This window comes from Aulonocara sp. 'chitande type north' Nkhata Bay, linkage group LG5, assembly GCF_057382095.1.
Source record: "Aulonocara sp. 'chitande type north' Nkhata Bay isolate Kocher_YH1m ecotype deep benthic linkage group LG5, A_spYH_male_GT1.1, whole genome shotgun sequence".
Taxonomy (NCBI): Eukaryota; Metazoa; Chordata; class Actinopteri; order Cichliformes; family Cichlidae; genus Aulonocara; species Aulonocara sp. 'chitande type north' Nkhata Bay.
The window spans coordinates 2,975,670-2,993,721 of NC_141348.1; the positions used below are offsets into that span (position 1 = coordinate 2,975,670).

The following is an 18,052-nucleotide window of genomic DNA, read 5'->3' on the forward strand; positions in this document are numbered from 1 at the left end:
ATGATTTGTGTTTCCTCTGCAGGTAGAAAGTGTGTGTGAGCTGATGTGAATTGAGCAGCATGGATCAGTGTGAGGACAGAGAGGAGGGAGTCCCTCCCTCTAAAAGCACTCTGTGTGGGGAACATGAGAGCCAGACCAAAGCTCAGAGGTGAGATGACCATCTCTAACTGTCCATGACTCTTCTCCATGTCACAGCTCAGCACTCACATCACTGCTCCATATTCACAGGAACCAGCCTGGACCTCCACCCAGCTCTGTGTCCTGTGAAAGTAACTCAGTCAAAGATGTCATTAAGAGATTTGAGCAAAGACAGTCAGCTGAGAAAAGGTAAGCTAACACCAATAATATCAGCTGATATGTGATGAGAATTTTACTGAAGATTTATAACTTTTTCAGGATCCATCAGAGACTCAAACCTGGACCTCGACCCAGCTCTGTGTCCTTACAGAGTGACCGGTCAAATCATCGAGGCATTAATTTTAAATCCCAGCCTGTGTCCGCTGCAGAGAGGTGAGCTGTTAGTTACAAGAACTCTCTGATTTAAATGATTTTGATGTTTCCTGGTTTCTAAAATGCATCTCTGTAGCAGAGCAGTGTCTCCAAGGACACACAGGCTCAGCTGTAACTGTCAGTTTATCTGGTTTAAGACACATTTGGACTCAATTGGCTGTTTTTAACTATGTATTTTAATCAGAGGTGTAAATCTAGACCTCACACATCTGGATCCTAAACTATGATAGAAACAGCTGCTAGCAGTGGGTAGTTTGACTTTGATACGCTGCTCTAGAAAGCAAACAAAGGTTTGTGCAGCTCCTCTTCAGAAAAGTGTTCAGAGAGCAGCTGCTGTATTAAACAAAGGCTCGTCGTGTGAGCCCAGATGTGTGTAACAGCTGGATGAAGGAGAACCATCACAGTCACGTCTCCATCCCGCCTTTATTAATGAACTTCCTGTTGCTTGCAGATGACAGGAACACAAAGTGTTTGTGCCACGTGATGCTGCAGGATTTGTTAACGTGTCCATGATGGTAACATCTCCTCGTCTAACTGCAAACACATGAGCGCTCCTAACGGCAGCTATCACAGCCACACAGGCAGACTGTGTCTCACTGTTGCATTCAGGGACATTTGTTTTCCTGTAAAAAGCTGAACTCTAATCTAAGAGGACTGTTACTGACAGGAAACAGCTGCATTATCTGCAGTCTGTGTGATCACAGCTGCTTCAATCACTTTATCAGAGAATTGATCATTGAATAAAACATGTTTGTGTCTGCAGAGGTCAGAGGTCACAGTCTGCAGGATCCAGCTGTCCATCTGTGAGGAGTGACTGGTCCAAAGTTTACCCTCCACACTTCAGTGCTGAACCTGAACCAACGAGGTCAGAGACCTGTGATGACTCCTTTACATGTTTGTGTTTTCCTGGATAAATATGACCAAAGATTCATTAAAAAGATAAAAATATTAGACTTTGTCCTGTAGCGCTGTGTGGCAGGCAGGATTGGACCCAAACACAACAGGATGAAGTCAAAGAGGCAGCTTTATTTCAGCTGTGAACATGCAAACAGCAGAAATAAGGAAACATAACTGTAGGTTTGCAGTGAATGAAGCCTCAGCTCGACGCTCCACTTTGTCCCTCTTTTCCTTCTCCAAACAGCCACATCAGGAGTCTCTGATGGAGTTTTAAAATATTTAATTACAAATGTCCAAAGATGGGTTCAGGATACCTGAATCCACAGTTATTAAAGCTAAAATAGTTCACAGGGTTTGGACTTTGTTAGGTAATGAGAGAACATCAAAGTGTTTTTTATCTTTAAACAGTATTTTTATCACTTCAGTTGCTCTCACAGCCCTGTTTGTTATTTTACCAGAGCTCTTATGTTTCACTCAGTGCTCCCACCAAACACCTTGGAGGACACATTAGTGTGATTTAGATTTCATTGGTGTAAACACCAGTCACACAAGCTAACCCATGGAGGCAGCAGCAGGCTTTGTGTTTGGTAAAGTCTGCTGGCTTAAACTAAGAGAGTTTAGTTTGTTAGCACAAAGAGCTGTCAGCTAAAGCCCCGAATGCACTTTGAATACAGACGAACTGAGAAAAACACTTTAAATACAGCAAACAGTCAAACTGACAACATGTTTTTCTGCTGATCATCCACAGCAGTACGTTTAGCATTCATGCTAGCAGCAGGCTATGACTGTCCACTCAGCACCAACACAGGTAGGAGTGAGCAGTGATGAAGCAGGACTGTGGGCAAGTTTGAGCTACAATCCTATTGGCTTCTCAGTTTCTCCAAAGAAAAGGAGAAAAATTCTTGGTGTTGTGAAGATGTGAGTTGGTCTTGTTGTCGTGGGGCTGGAAGGATGCTGGCAGTGAGAGGCTTTTCATACAGTGTTCAGTAACAGAATGAGAAGAAAGCCACTGCACATGAAACAAGGTGCTCGTAGTGTTTGTTTACTGTGTTTGTGCCACAATGTCAGATCAGTTGTAGATTCACATGCAGACTTGTCCAGTGAAACCAGTGCAAGTACTGCAGTACAGAGCAAAGACTAAGCAAGGGTGTTATTGTAAACTTTAACAAAAGACTGTTATGTGACAAAGAGTAAGTACATTATTTTTATGAGATTGTTCATCATGTCTTTAATTTAATATTTCCAGTTTTTCCTTCCTGTCTCATGAAGCTGTGACATTTATTGTTTTTCTCTTAGGATCAATAAGAGGCCAGAATCTCCTGGACCTGAACCCAGCTGTGTTTCCTTAAAGAGCAACGAGTCGAAGGATGTTGTTATAGACTTTAAAGGCTGTTCTTCTGCTGCTGAGAGGTAATGTGTGTCTAGATGTTGTTCCTGACTCTGTATTTCTGAATAAATCCTCATGTTTAATATCAGCTCAGCTCTTTTTCACACACATTTCTATGTTGGTGTGTGAAGCGGTGTGTGTTGGAGTGTTTCCACAAACACAGCAGTCAGAGTGGAAAGAGTGGATGTTGTAGGAGGTGTTTGTGTAGTGAAGAGGCTGAGTGTCTGTAGGACTCCAGCTGCTCCAGCAGGTGTCTCCTTTGTGCTTTGCTTCAAACACAGTGTAGGGAGGAGCTTCCACTCAGGTGTTTCAGGTGTTGCTGGATGGAGGAGGACAAATAGTTTTTCCCTTCAGTGACACTTCAGCAGCTCAATGTTCTGGGAGATGTTTGTCTTTATGAAGGTTTATGGATTATTGTTCTTACTTTGGTTAAACTGAGCAATACATTTTCCATCTAACATTTAAAGTAAATTTCCAGGTGAATAAAAGATCTGCAGCTGCAGCCTCTGTGATGTTTCACAGTCTGAAAGTAACAAATTCAACCAGAGTTCAAACAAAGGCTTAATATACGTGTGTGTTTGATATAATGCCAACAAGTACAAACAGGTGTTCTTACAGGTCTTAATCACAGAGCTCTGATAAGTCTGGTGACTTTCACACTCAGCAATTTTGCTGCCTTTTATTTTATATTGGCCTTTTTAAAGCCCTTCAAAGTCTCCCACATTCATACAGAGCTTTTAACACCAAACTCCTTTACAGTCCTTCTCCTCTCACACACGATCACACGACTGATTTGTCTGCAGCAGCTGTGTTACTGTTAGTATTTTATTATGTGTGTAATCTCCTCATATTGTTCCTGTGGTTTAGTTTGACTTCCTTCTGCAAACTCAGCTGCTCTGTTGCTGATACACGTCTCCATGAATATGATTGATCAGATGCTGCCAACACCATGTGTTTCATGTGAGCGCTCAGCTGAAACCCTGGGTTGACTTATCGAGTTAATAACAAGCTTCACGTGACTGTGAATGCTAAAGTGAATCCAGATAAAGGAAAGAGACCCTGCTAATGTTGGACTCACTTCTTAGTGTAGATCCCAGGAGGAAGTTCAACATAGCCATTCTTTGTGCTAGCTCGACCAAACCTGAGACCACAGTGCAGGATAATGATCATCATCTGTCTCTGTCAAGGACATTTAAAATCCACAAATAACAAACATAATTATATTTGATCATTAAAAATGATGATTAAACAAAGTGTCAAACATACTTAAGTAGAAGGACTGATGTTTGTGTTAAAATACCCTCTTAAAGCTGAAATAATGATTCAACTTCTTTACTCAAGTAAAGGTAAAAGAGTCCAGGCTCTGAAATGTACTCACAGTATTAAAGTAAAAACGCCATCTTTGAAGGAAATTTCTGCCAGTTTTTGTGCAAAGTTCCCTGAATTTCTACCTCCAACATTAATATGAGAAAATTATCTGAACTTTTATTCTAATGAATTTAATCAGCTTGAACATTTTGTAGCACAAAAGTAGAAAAAACTCAAAGGGAATCAAAAATAGCTCCGTTTGCTGTTGCCTGCATTGTAGATGGGCGGCTTTGCCTCAACACCTAAACAGGAAAATGAGTTTAGTCAAGTATTAAAGTGGGATTGAAGAGGTCAGGAAACCAGAGATCAGGTGTTGTGGTGCAGCATTAAGATAAGATGGGGCCTGATTATTTAAGACCTTGTATGTGAGGAGCAGGATTTTGAATTCTGGATTTAACAGGAAGTCAATGAAGGGAAGCCAAAACAGGAGAAATCTTCTCTCTCTTTCTAGTCCCTGTCAGGACTCTTGCTGCAGCATTTTGGATCAGCTGAAGGCTTTTCAGGGAGTTTTTAGGACATCCGGATAATAATGAATTACAGTCGTCCAGTCTGGAAGTAATAAATGCATGAACTAGTTTTTCAGCGTCACTCTTTTTAGCATTTTTTAACAACAAGCTTCTGTCTATTAGGGCTCTTGTCTCGCCGACTGCTGCCTCAGATCCGAGTCTTTCTCCTGTGTGCTCAGCTGTCTTAGAGCAGTTTGATCCCGTCTCCCTTAATGACTTGACTGCGGTAGTTCGTAACCTAAGATCATCACACTGCCCCTCTGATTGTCGCCCCCCAACTACTCTTTCAAGGATTGTCAGGTTGGAGATCGGCCTATAATTAGCTAAGACAGCTGGGTCTAGGGATGCTTTTTAAGTAAAGGTTTAACTACAGCCAGCTAGCGATGGGTACCGTTTAGATTTGAAAACCTGCTAAATCAGAATCAGTTGCTGATGATGGCTTTTTTATTTTACATCAATCACGTATAATCTTAACTCAAAGTGAACATAGACTTGATTGAAGTAACTCAGATCAGCCAATTCAAAATGCTAATTCAATCAACTCTGAGTTCATGGCTAGACTCAGTTTGTTGGCCCTGCACCTTAAAACTATTTCCTGTTTGTCTCTCGTGTTTTTTGGATATTGTTTTTTCACATCTTATGTCACGGCTAGCGGGGCGAGCCATGTTGAATTTAATAAAGGACCCAAGATGCAGACACTGCTGTGAAGTGAGTGAGCTTTATTGAAACGGTGAAGTGCAGTGGAGATGGCCTGTGCAGAAGCTAAGATAACCTCTACTGAAAAAACTACAAAACTAACCTGAAACCTTAAACGGAGACACGGGGAGACAACACAGACGAACCAGCAACAAGCAGGAGAAAACAAAGGGCTCATATACACAAAAGAGCCATCAGGGAATGAGAAAAGGGAGACACAGCAGGATTCATTGGACATAACCAGACAAGGGGAAGCAAAAGTAGACACACTAACATAGGACATGGCACTGTCAAAATAAAACAGGAAGTGAACACAGAGACACAATACTAACACAGTACAGAGGGAACACAGAAACCAAAACCTCAGAACTAGAAAATCTTAATCAGAATGAAATTGTAACAAAAGACAATAACAATCAAAACAAAACCACTGAGTCCACAGACTCGGGACATACATCGGCTCAAACTGTGGTCATCAATATTTTGTACTTGTAAATCAGACTGTGTAGTTGTGAACTGAGTTTTGTAACATTGTGAAACAAAATATCTGGAAAGTTCATGTTTTTGCGTTCATTGATTTGTGTGTGTAAAAATGTAAAAATGTAATAAATGTAAGAAACATTAGAACTACTTTTGCTGACACAAAGTTTGGCGAGCACTGCAAGTTGTCCCTTTAAACCAGTCACTGATATAAAGAGAGCACCTTGTTCCAGGGCATCTGAGCATGGAGGGAAAGCTTTATGCAGGAGATGGTAAGAGCTGTTGGGACTAAAGAAACTGAGCAGAAAACTACAGACATCTGGAAACTGAGTTGTTAATTCTCAGTGGGATCAGCAGGACTAGCAAAGCTTCACCATGACAGTCATCTGATTGACTGAACCCATCCAAACATCACTTCATGGACCTTTAGCTTGTGTCTGTGTGTGGACAGACATAACATGAGCTAATTATACATTACTCCTCCACAGAGTGGACCAGCAGAGAGCAGAGGTTTCCACTGGTCAGTCTGCACAGCAACATCAAACACACCTGGACTCTGTGGTTATGGTTTGTAGTACTACGTTTACATTTGTTCTTTTCAGTCACCTCTATGCTGCACTTTGTGGACCAGAGGATTGTCAGTGTTGTCCAACATAAGTCAGAGTTTGGGCTCCATGATTTCAGTCAGATTGGGGTGACTGTAGCTCAGGAGGGGAGCAGGTCAGCTACTAGTTAGGTTTGTGAATCAAACCCTGGCTGGCAAATGTACTGGGTAACGTACTAAACCCAAGCTGCCCTCTGATGCATCCATCAGAGTGTGAAAGAAAGTATTTAAGCATAGAACAATGTGCTTGGTTGAATGAGGCATGTTGTATAAATGCTTTGTGTGCACAGAGTATCAAAGAGAGCTATATAAGAACCAGTCCATTTACCACTGGGTAATTCATATAGTCTTCTTTTCCAGCGGCTGGAGGACAACATCACCATGTTTGTGAAGAACGAGCTGAAGAAGATCCAGAAGGTTCTGAGTCCAGATCACCCAGAAACTTTAAAGAGCCAGATGGAGGATGAGGAGATGTTTGAAGGTGAGGATGAAGATGAAAGAAAGAGCTGCAGAGAAGCATTTCTGAAGATCACACTCCACTTCTTGAGGAGACTTAAGCAGCATGAGATGGCTGACCATCTGCAGAGCAGTAAGAGAATTTCTCTAAAGACTGAATATTGATCTTTCCTAATAGCTCAAGAAATGGACCAATAGACATTCATCCTTTCAGGGTACTGAAAGGCTATGATATTTATTATATAATATTTTTTTCTGAATTTCTTACCTTCAGAAATATTTGCTCCACTCTGTAAACGAGAACTTAAAGCCCAACTGAAGAAGAAGTTCCAGTGTGTGTTTGAGGGCATCGCTAAAGCAGGAAGCCCAACCCTCCTGAATCAGATCTACACAGAGCTCTACATCACAGAGGGAGGGACTGCAGAGGTCAATGATGAACATGAGGTCAGACAGATTGAAACAGCATCCAGGAAACCAGACAGACCAGAAACAACAATCAGACAAGAAGACATCTTTAAAGCCTCACCTGGAAGAGACGAACCAATCAGAACAGTGCTGACAAAGGGAGTGGCTGGCATTGGGAAAACAGTCTTAACACAGAAATACAGCCTGGACTGGGCTGAAGACAAAGCCAACCAGGACATCCAGTTCATATTTCCATTCACTTTCAGAGAGCTGAATGTGCTGAAAGAGGAAAAGTTCAGCTTGGTGGAACTTGTTCATCACTTCTTTAATCAAACTAACGAATCAGGAATCTGCAGGCTTGAAGACTTCCAGGTTGTGTTCATACTTGATGGTCTGGATGAGTGTCGACTTAATTTGGACTTCCACAAAACTAAAATCCTGACTGAAACCAGAAAGTCCACCTCATTGGATGAGCTGCTGACAAACCTCATCAGAGGGAACCTGCTCCCTTCTGCTCGCCTTTGGATAACAACACGACCTGCAGCAGCCAATCAGATCCCTCCTCAGTGTGTCGACATGGTGACAGAGGTCAGAGGGTTCACTGACCCACAGAAGGAGGAGTACTTCAGGAAGAGATTCAGAGATGAGGAGCAGGCCAGCAGGATCATCTCCCACATCAAGAAAGCTCGAAGCCTCCACATCATGTGTCACATCCCAGTCTTCTGCTGGATCACTGCTACAGTTCTGGAGGATGTGCTGGAAACCAGAGAGGGAGCAGAGCTGCCCAACACCCTGACTGAGATGTACATCCACTTCCTGGTGGTTCAGGCCAAAGTGAAGAGGATCAAATATGATGGAGGAGCTGAGACAGATCCACACTGGAGTCCAGAGAGCAGGAAGATGATTGAGTCACTGGGAAAACTGGCTTTTGATCAGCTGCAGAAAGGAAACCTGATCTTCTATGAACCAGACCTGACAGAGTGTGGCATCGATATCAGAGCAGCCTCAGTGTACTCAGGAGTGTTCACACAGATCTTTAAAGAGGAGAAACAACTGTACCAGGACAAGGTGTTCTGCTTTGTTCATCTCAGTGTTCAGGAGTTTCTGGCTGCTCTTCATGTCCACCTGACCTTCATCAACTCTGGACTCAATCAGCTGGAAAAACAACAAACAAGCTCTCAGACAGAGAAATACTTCTACCAGTGTGCTGTGGACAAGGCCTTACAGAGCCCCAATGGACACCTGGACTTGTTCCTTCGTTTTCTCTTGGGTCTGAAGACTAATCAAACTCGTTTGCAAGGCCTCATGACACAAACAGGAAGTAGCTCAAAGAGCAATCAAGAAGCAGTTCAGTACATCAAGGAGAAGCTCAGTGAGAATCTGTCTGCAGAGAAAAGCATCAATCTGTTTCACTGTCTGAATGAACTGAATGATCGTTCTCTACTGGAGGAGATCCAACGGTCCCTGAGATCAGGACGTCTCTCCACAGATAAACTGTCTCCTGCTCAGTGGTCAGCTCTGGTCTTCATCTTACTGTCATCAGAAAAAGATCTGGATGAGTTTGACCTGCAGAAATACTCTGCTTCAGAGGAGGCTCTTCTGAGGCTGCTGCCAGTGGTCAAAGTCTCTAAAAAAGCTCTGTAAGTTATAAAGTTTTTATTATTTAATTTGGTTGGTATGTTATGAAAAACACACTGCCATGAACCTCTGTTTTGTTTTTGTCAAAATCACTGTAATATAATCACTGTACCTTTATATACACGTGACTTGTATTAATGCTGCTGCCCTCTTGTGGCTAAAGTGTAATTATGTTCTTGTTATTAGGGAGGATTTGAGAGTAACATGCCAAGTGAGTCAGCACCTTCGCTTTAGCTTAAAATATCCAAATTCTTATGTCATCAGTTATAGTTGCATGTATTCATTATCATAATTTAACCTTTAATATTAATGTCTTAAATTTATTTTGAGTAAACTAATGTTAAGGTTCAAATATTGGGGAAGGAGAGTACAAACAACCATGGTCCAGAACTTGGTCAAACAATTGATTTTAATGAAATACACGCGTGGGAAGACCAGCTCCGTTCGCAGACCGGGCTGATCTCCGACTTAATCAAAGCATAAACAGATATTTTATACCATCAGGGCTTGAATTTAATGACGCCCCCTCATACGTCACAAACAGAATATATGCATACGTCAAATCAAAACCACAATGACTTTTAACACAGTTTAAAAGAACATTATCTCCTATCTTCATGGCAGGTACTTCCTGTCACTGCCGGATGCTCGCTTATCATCTTGACACATCAGCAGCAGTTCTGCGACAAACTGCTCTTTTGCAACCCCGAGCAAAACATGATTAAACTTCCACCTATAAATGATTCTCTTTAACTAAGTGTGTGTCTCGTCCTTAAAGGCTCCTCAAAATAACCTGCACTTAGACTCTGCTTTCGGTTTCAGTTCTGCAAAAGACACACTCTTCAAACCTGCAACTTCCTGTCAGCCTGCAACTTAGTCTTTCTGAAAGACACACACTGTTTAAACATCTGAATGCAATATCAATTCTGTAGATTATATTATTAAAGCAATGGTAATGATGATGATTATTAACAATAGCAGCAAAATATCTCTCCAATCTCAATACTCCCTCTCTCGACCTCTGGAACACCAGAGGTCACAATACATTGTGTTGGGTCACTCCTCGGCCCACTCAGCTGCTTCCATGTCCATCCATGGCATCATGGACATCGGGGTCACCACTCCCGCTCTGACCCTCTCTAGCCGTCCTCTGGCTCAGCAAATCAGACAACCTCATGTCATCTAAGTGGTCCAGTAATAAACACCAGCTCCCCCTCGAGAACACTCCATGCGTAAGATTAGGTTTTTTCTGCGTCCCTCTCTTGTGGTCCATCATGCCTCGGGCCTCCAGGATCCTCACCCCCCTGTGGTCGCCGAGATCTTCTGTAAAGCAAACAAAACACCTTTTCCTGCACCTCCCTAACTTATCATCTTTGGGACTCTTTAATCAAAAGCCTGATCCTAATTATCTTCTTGACTTATTGACTTGTATTTATATATATTCTTCAACGTTACTCATCATTTTAAAACTCTTAAAACGCTGCTTTCACGTCCCTGCATGCGTTTCCTGTCGCTTGCCTTATCTAATCATCAACATCCTGTACACAGAACTCTCGCTGCTGCAAGGCCTCCACTCTGACCTAGAATCTCCTTTCACAAGAAAATCATTATAAGCGCCTATTCTAATAAAAGATCCAAAAAAACAACCACTTTAATCAATTAAGTTTAAACATATAAGCAATTACTCCTGCATACATTTTATCATAGCTAAACGCTGCCTTGAAACAACTCCTGTGTGTTAACACTAACTTCATTTTAAAACTCACATTTCCTATGTTATAACCTGTTTTTGGTACAGCCTTTTTATTTCATCTTGCTCCTTTGATGTAACAATACCTTCTCATTCTAGTTTATCAGACTTAACCAAAATATATGCTTTCCTTCCTTTGGTCCTTCTCTAAAGCAAGAAACTCCTATTCAGTTCCTCTTTTCTGTCACTTGTTACAGGGCCAGCTCAAGTTCAGTTAAACGCTAAATTAATTTGAGGCCTTTTGCCTGGAATCAATACTGTCATGTGTGTTTATGGACTCTGTGTCTGTAAGCGTGTGCAATCCTTCAATAACTCATATCATCCTCACAGTAGATTGGCTAATCATAGCGCTAGCCAAAGGCTCGTGACCCACAAGAGACGAATTGAGCCACAACTCCCTTAAAGGCACAAAATGCAATATGTATAAAAAGTCATTTCTACGTATAAGCTCTCCCCTTTATCCTAAAAATAAATCTATGTAATATCTGTATGTGTGTCTTCTATTCATTAATGTAATTGTCAGTTATTTTCTCTCTTTATTTTACCTTCTTTTTGTTTACCTCTTTGTTTGTGACGTGGACATCCCTAAACCATCCTGAGTTCCGGCTTCAATTTCAACCCAATTGTACCCTCTATTCTCGCAGTCGAACTCGTCTGGGCTTCACCTTCCCACTGGCCCCTGTGCCCTTCTCTTAGTGTCCTTTGTTGTCTTGTGATCCCCAGCAAACACAGTCTGTTTCTTCTCTGTTTCTTCTCCGTTGCTCTTTTCAGTATTTTCCTTTTAGATTAAATCCCAGCCTGGCAAAATATCCCATTCAGTGTCTTTAAACAGTTATGTCACACTGTTCTTACCAGCCTGCAGTTCACCGTGCATTTTCCATCACGTGCTTTTCTTCCATGCTGCTGCTGGTATCGTCAGTGTAGTTTCAGTTGCACTGTCTTTTGCCTGCTGTTAATTCTTGAAGTCCACGATGTTCTGTCGGTCTTCATCAGGAGATTAACTGTCCTATGAGCTTCTTCTCAGGATCGGGACAAGTGGGAGGTCAAGCTGTAAAATTTTAAGCCAAAATCTGGCCTGTTTTCCTCCCAATTCTGTTAATCAATGGTTTTGTACTCAAGATTCTAGGTTGAAAGAAGTCCACCTGTATTGACACACTAAAGCATACAATTAATATCCTTTTCATTTCTTTTCTTAAAACCTCCATTTGCTTCATCTGCCTGGAGTTTAACTCGTATGTTTCTCTCTCTGTGTGCTCACTTGTCACAGTCAGTTCCTTTTATGGGCATGCAAAGTTCCTGTCACACACACCATTTCCTGTCAACCTTGCAGCTGCTCAGAACCATATTTTCTGTTTCTATCTCTCCTGTTTTGTTTTTTTTACAGGCTAATAAAACTCTTGTTTTACTAAGTCTTGATCTAAAACAATTCACCCTTATTTCACGCACACACTTCTAAATATACTAAATTCTTTGCGTTTGTCAGATCGTCTCACACACACACCGCCTTTTCTCTCACACTTCCACTTCTGCACTCACTCTACTATCAACTTTCATAGTGTTATTATTATTTATTATTTTGTACAAATCACACCCAATCACTCAAAGCCTGCTACTCACAGCATTCACACACTTAAACTGTGACAAGAGTTGAGGAATATACTCACAACACGCTTTCCTAAGAGTATTTCAGACATGCCTTTCATAATCAGAAAGAGCAAGTCAAAGAAAACAATTGAAACCTCTATTAATTCTCACAGCACACACATAGAATAGAAAAAATAAAACACACCAGCATTTATTGCTGATGAGAGGTTACTCCTAAAAGTAATATGTTAGTCTTAAATATATACAGTGCACTCACTATATTTATATATCAAAACTCAGTCAATTACTATACATCCACTACGGCAACTCAAAACTTTATTTATAGCCCTCTAATGAACATAAATGGTGTCTTAAACACACACTCAACAATGTTTGCAGCAGTATTTGTAAAACCAACTGTGGTTTAAACAGTTCACTGCTGACTAATTTGCATTTTCACACTCACACACACACAGTCTAAAAATAGCTCCAGCACTGCCTCAGACTCCTTTCACACAGAGATCTCTTATTTTATATTACAAAGACGTCTTATATTTACAACCACTGTCACATCTGTCAGCTTTAGCGCCTAAACAATTTCGACAAATTTAAGTTAACGGTCCAACCGATAACGTCCAACTTTTTTGTGATCAATTAACCAGTATCTGTCCAACAGTTTCTGGCCTCATCTCTAAAATCCCTAACTCAATTTAAAAGCGTCAACCAACCCAAACTTTGCCTGAAGCTCTATTTTTGGCATTTCACAGCCAAGGCTTACCCCGAAGTTTTAAGTTAAAGTTACACGCCCGAAGTCTAACTTCTGCTGGCCAAAAAAGCGCAGACTACCGTTCCAAACGGTAAGGAGACTCTAACTCCTAGTTATTCTGGAGTGCCCCAAGCTCCACAGTGACCAACTGACTATCCCTCTTCGAGGACAATGCCTAAGCGTCCTTGGCATTGGCAAGCGTTACCTCTGAGCACTGTGCTTCCTATCAGTCCAACTGACGTTCTTGAATAATTTATAATACTTTGGAACAACAGTAAAACAGCCAAAAAAGTGTAAGACTGAAGCAGGTCCAACCTTATAACCAATACGGGCTCCACCCCAAACAATAACCAAATTCCCTAATATACTAAAATCACTCAGCAGTCCAACTGCTTTCCACGGTCCAACCGTATTAAATCCTTTAGCGGTCCAACCGCATTCAATCATTTTTAGCAGTCCAACTGCATTAAATCCTCAGTACTGTCATGAGATTGTCATCAAAATCAAAGCAGACATTCCCCAGTAATTTCAGTGAGTAGACTTTAATTTGTAATGTCCAATTTGGCACACTTTGGAAATAATTCAACAGGTAGTGCCTTACCTTTGGATAAGCGGCTTAGAACAACAATGAGAAAAAGAGAGCTGATTATTAGCTCATCAAAACACAAAACAAAATCACAATGAATTATCGGTTAATTTCATTTAAAATAATTCATTAAGTATTTATGTACAATTCAAATTAGTTAATTACATATTTTGTTGGTTTTTTTTCTATTTTAATTATTTTACTGACACATTTAATGAATTATTTAATGATGTATTTATTTAATTCACGTTGCTACTCCTGGCCCTGCATCGCTGTTCATAAATACATTTTATTTGTCAGCTTCACCCATCAAAGTCAGGGGGCGGGGTTAATGCTGATCAAGTCAACACCATTGCTTTGGTCTGGTGGGCGTTCTTTTAGTGGGCTTTTCTCAATACTAAGTAGGCCTACACACCAGGGTTTGGACATGTGTGGACCCAAACTATACTTTTACCCTTTTTTGTGTGTCACCAAATACACTTTAATATTTTCTAGACAAGAATGTAGTGGCGTAATCTTTAACCTCGTTTGGCTCCAAACAGAAGTGACAGACTTGAGCAGGGTTCATTTAAAGGCTGACAGAAGTGGAGTGGTGACGGGGAGATGTTTGACAGGACAGTGTTTCAGCCTCCACAGGTTCATGTTGTGCTCCATCAGTCAGTGAAGATGAAGTCAGTGCTGATGAGGCTGTAGAGTGTGTGAGGGATGTGAATGAGGATGATGAAGATCTGATGATAGCAGATAAAAACAGGCTGCAGAGACTTTGAGCCATACAGGGCACACAGTGTGTGTACAGAACAGCTGAAACCATTATGGAGGCCTCACTGGAATATGGAAGCATCACAGTACAGCTTCAGTGAAGCATTAAAGTCTCTGATATGAGATGAGAAATGAAGCAGCCAGAGCTTTTTCATGAGTGGAAACCCACTGTGACTGTGAGCTGCTGCTACAGCCTCCAGATTAGTCAGCAGCTCATCCTGCTCGACATTTTCTCACCAACTTTAATGGAAGTGTGATGTTTTCAGCTGGAGTGATAGTCAGGGTGGCCTCCCTCTCCTCTTCTTCTCCTCTTCCTCTTTCATTTGTAAAGCCACTTCTGCTGCTTTCATTCATTTGGAAGTCCTGTAGCTGAGTTTGGGAGAGACTAACAGCCTCGGCAGCAGAGGGGAGAAAGGCTGTAACACCACCACTTTACTCTGTTCTACCTGTCACATCATTTTATCAGGAAACAAATATGCTCATGTTTTTACTATGTTTGTCTTGAAGATGTAAGAAGATCACATGGTGCTTTTTATTATTGTGTTGGTTTGTTTCCTGTCTCTTGGATGGAGCCCAGCTGTGCGTGGCCCCTGGGCCTGTGGTCAGAGTGTGTGCTGGATAATCCGGCCCAGGATGAGGCCAAACTGACATGGGATGAAATGTCTGTCACATAATTGAGCTTAGTGTAGTTTCATTTCTGCACAATTTAAAAACAACCAAAACTTTGTTCTGTCTTTTCTATGTTATACTGTAGACTTTCTTTGATACTGTGTCCAAAAGGAGCAGCTTTTACTTTGAAGGGGAGGCGTCTCTGTTTCCTCTTCAGGTTGGATGATGGAAGCAAATGAGTGTGTGATGTGCTTTCAGTGTTGCACTTTGTAGACGCTCCCTGAGCACTGGTCTCACAGCCAGCTGCACATAGAGACCAGTGTTGTTAGTCCAGGTCAGAAGATGACTTGTTGGAATGAAAATGAGCTTGTAGTTTGTCTGCTTTAATAATGTGACTGGAAAAAGGTGTTGGACTTCAAATATGTCCATTTCTTTCACACTTCACCTTTAAAAGTGAAGCCTTGTGGTTCCTGGAAGGAAAAACACGACTTTTTCAAGTCTTTGTCCTGTTTTTATGAGAAATGTACGACTTTAATGTGAAACATTCAGAGTTTTTTTCTCTTGTTGTGTTTGTTTGAAGCTGCTTCCTGTTGGCTTCAGCTGTTTGGAGTTTCCATTTTCTAAACTTCTACATTCTGAACCTTCTTCAGCTCTGAACAGATGATGAAACACTGAATGATTTCAAGCTCACACTTTGTCTAATAAACTTACATCTTTCATTCTTTATACAGATTGAGTTACTGTGGTTTGTCAGAGATCAGCTGTGATTATCTGGCAGCAGCGCTGAAGTCCAACCCCTCCCATCTGAGAGAGCTGGACCTGAGCAGGAACAACAAGCTGCAGGATTCAGGAGTGAAGCATCTGTGTGGTTTCCTGGAGAGTCCAGGATGTGGACTTGAAACTCTGGGGTCAGTCAGCATGTTTTAGTTGTGCTGAGATGAATATGATGTGAAAGTTGTGCTGACACTAAACTGCAGACATCAGGCTGATATTATACTGATCCACACTGAGGATCTTCATGGTAAAGTCTGTTTTCTTCTTCTCTGGTTTAGTCCATTGACTGCAGCAGAACAATGTTCACATTTCAAACAGTGAGACTCAACGTATGGCCCGTGGCCCACACGCGGCCTGCCCACCTTCCCTGATTCAGAGAGAGGGGACCCTGATTAACTGTGTAGTGTTCTTCCTCACAGTTCTAAGTATCAGACACAACAATGAATAATCCACAGCTGACTGTCTTTAGCAGGTCAAAGGTCACGGCACACAGCAGACAGTGGGAAATATTATAACTCTGATCATTTATCAGCACATATCCATATGTATAAAAACAAAGCTGACACTGTGAGACTTGATCAGAGGTGTGATCATCACAGCAGAGGCCTTTGTGTCAAAGTCACTGAGGATCAAACAGAAACACATGAAGCAGATTTTCCTGTTCTGGCTTTTTATAGCAGATAACCTTCAAAATATTCTGCAGTCCATCAAAAACTGAAGCAAACCATGAATCAACATGTGAACATGAGCTGATGCTGCTGAAGTGAAGCAAAGTTACAGAGGTTTGATTACAGACACAGCTGAGAGTTTGTAATCTGTCATCATTTTAAAAGGTTTACATTTCTTCAGTATATCCACATTTGCAGCTGGTACCTCAACCTCCACTTGTCCAACACAACTGCTGTCCACTGCCTCCATGACATTGTGATTTTGCTGTTGGTCTTCTGTCAGATCTTCATCAATCACTTCTGCACGGGGCACACCTTCAGACTCTGCAGCTGCATAACGAAAGCCTGTAAGATAAAATTAGACATAAGGTAAATGTACACCAATATTCCAATGACAGGTGTGTGATTCATCTGGAAGTTATGTGCGGATTAGTGTACAGTGATAGCAATTTAGTATGTTTTTAGAGGGGGGGGTTGTTTACCTCCGATGGGTGCTCTTTTTCGCTTCCGTTGCGTACGCCTTGAGTGCCGGTCCGAGTCTGATACAGGTATGTCGTCATGCCCCATGTGCAGTGTTGGTGCCCAGTCTGGATTTGTTACATCCATTTCATATGTTGGTTTGCCTGCAATAATGCCAAATCATAAGCTACTCAGTCGACATGATGTGGTTCTGCAGCATCACACATTAGCATGTTTTATCTCATTATCTATGACCGCAGCACATTGAAAATAACACTAAAAGCCTTTCAAGAGTGATATGAATTAATTTAGAACTCACCGGAAAGAAAATGCCGTGAGCAAACCAACAAAAAGCTGGGGATTGCAGAGAACTCGATATCCGCTCGTCTCACCGCTGCAATCCAAGCCTGACGTCTTTGTTTAGTAATATCGGATACATGGGATCCCTCACGTTGCCTCCAGGACGGAAAACGATGAAAAGAGAGCCCGTTATCCAGCTTCTTGCCTTCACGATCGTGTGATCTAACGTTGCAACCGACAACACAACTCGTACGATCCATAGCTGAAATGGTATCCTTTGGCTGGCCTACTGTCATGGCGGAAGGGGGCATGGCCCATCTCCCGTGACATCACGCTCCAAAGCTCTATAGGTGGGAAAATGTACCATGTCGACCAATCAAAAATGATATGGAAACATGACATTTGGTTGTTTAGCAAAAGGGGGAAGTTTTAGGAGTGACCGGCAGCGAGTGAGCGAAAGAGAGAGAGAGTTTTGATACGTGAGAGATTTGTGACGTTTACCGTGTTTGGTCTCAAGTTAGTTTGTTGTCTTGTGTATTTAGTGTGTAGCTGTTGTTTTGTTTTGTGTGTCAGTTCTACTAGTGATCGTCACAGTTGCTGCCTTAAAGCCAACAAAGGCAGATTGCAGTGTAAACGCTGAGTGACACACCTGCTGTCAGACCTGCAGGTTTATCCCTGTGCTGTTCTCATATGTGTTAGAGTGACACAAACTATTGTTTGACACCTGATTGTTCTGTAAATAGTTTGAAATGATTATATGAAAAACGTCTGAGCCTTGGCTGCATTTTTTGGTAAATAGTACCATATAACTTTGTTGTTTGCAAAACGTGTGCGTATTTTTAAAAATGTA

The 18,052-nt window shown here is 41.6% G+C and overlaps 2 protein-coding genes across 11 annotated transcripts in view; both read left to right on the forward strand.

Moving 5' to 3' along the window:
• Positions 1-18,052, forward strand: part of LOC147329686 (NACHT, LRR and PYD domains-containing protein 12-like) — a 105,397-nt gene that overhangs the window by 9,668 nt on the left and 77,677 nt on the right. For 8 of the 9 annotated variants that reach the window (XM_086290967.1, XM_086290971.1, XM_086290973.1 and 5 more), the window contains exons 2-6: positions 23-148; positions 229-327; positions 397-510; positions 1,274-1,375; positions 2,704-2,817. In XM_086290967.1, the coding sequence (XP_086147093.1) occupies positions 60-148; positions 229-327; positions 397-510; positions 1,274-1,375; positions 2,704-2,817 (518 nt within the window). In that variant the 5' untranslated portion in view covers positions 23-59. The remainder of the gene's footprint in view (positions 1-22; positions 149-228; positions 328-396; positions 511-1,273; positions 1,376-2,703; positions 2,818-18,052) is intronic. The other variant, XM_086290968.1, reaches the window with a different exon arrangement.
• Positions 6,597-17,551, forward strand: LOC147329688 (protein NLRC3-like). Of its 2 annotated transcripts, XM_086291003.1 has the most exons (4): positions 6,597-7,037; positions 7,179-8,949; positions 15,733-15,909; positions 16,727-17,551. In XM_086291003.1, the coding sequence occupies exons 1-4, from the start codon at positions 6,830-6,832 to the stop codon at positions 16,779-16,781; spliced, it is 2,211 nt and encodes a 736-aa protein (XP_086147129.1). In that variant the 5' UTR covers positions 6,597-6,829; the 3' UTR covers positions 16,782-17,551. The 2 variants fall into 2 exon arrangements, with proteins under 2 accessions (XP_086147129.1, XP_086147130.1); XM_086291004.1 differs by lacking the exon at positions 16,727-17,551 and having other exon boundaries at positions 15,733-15,928.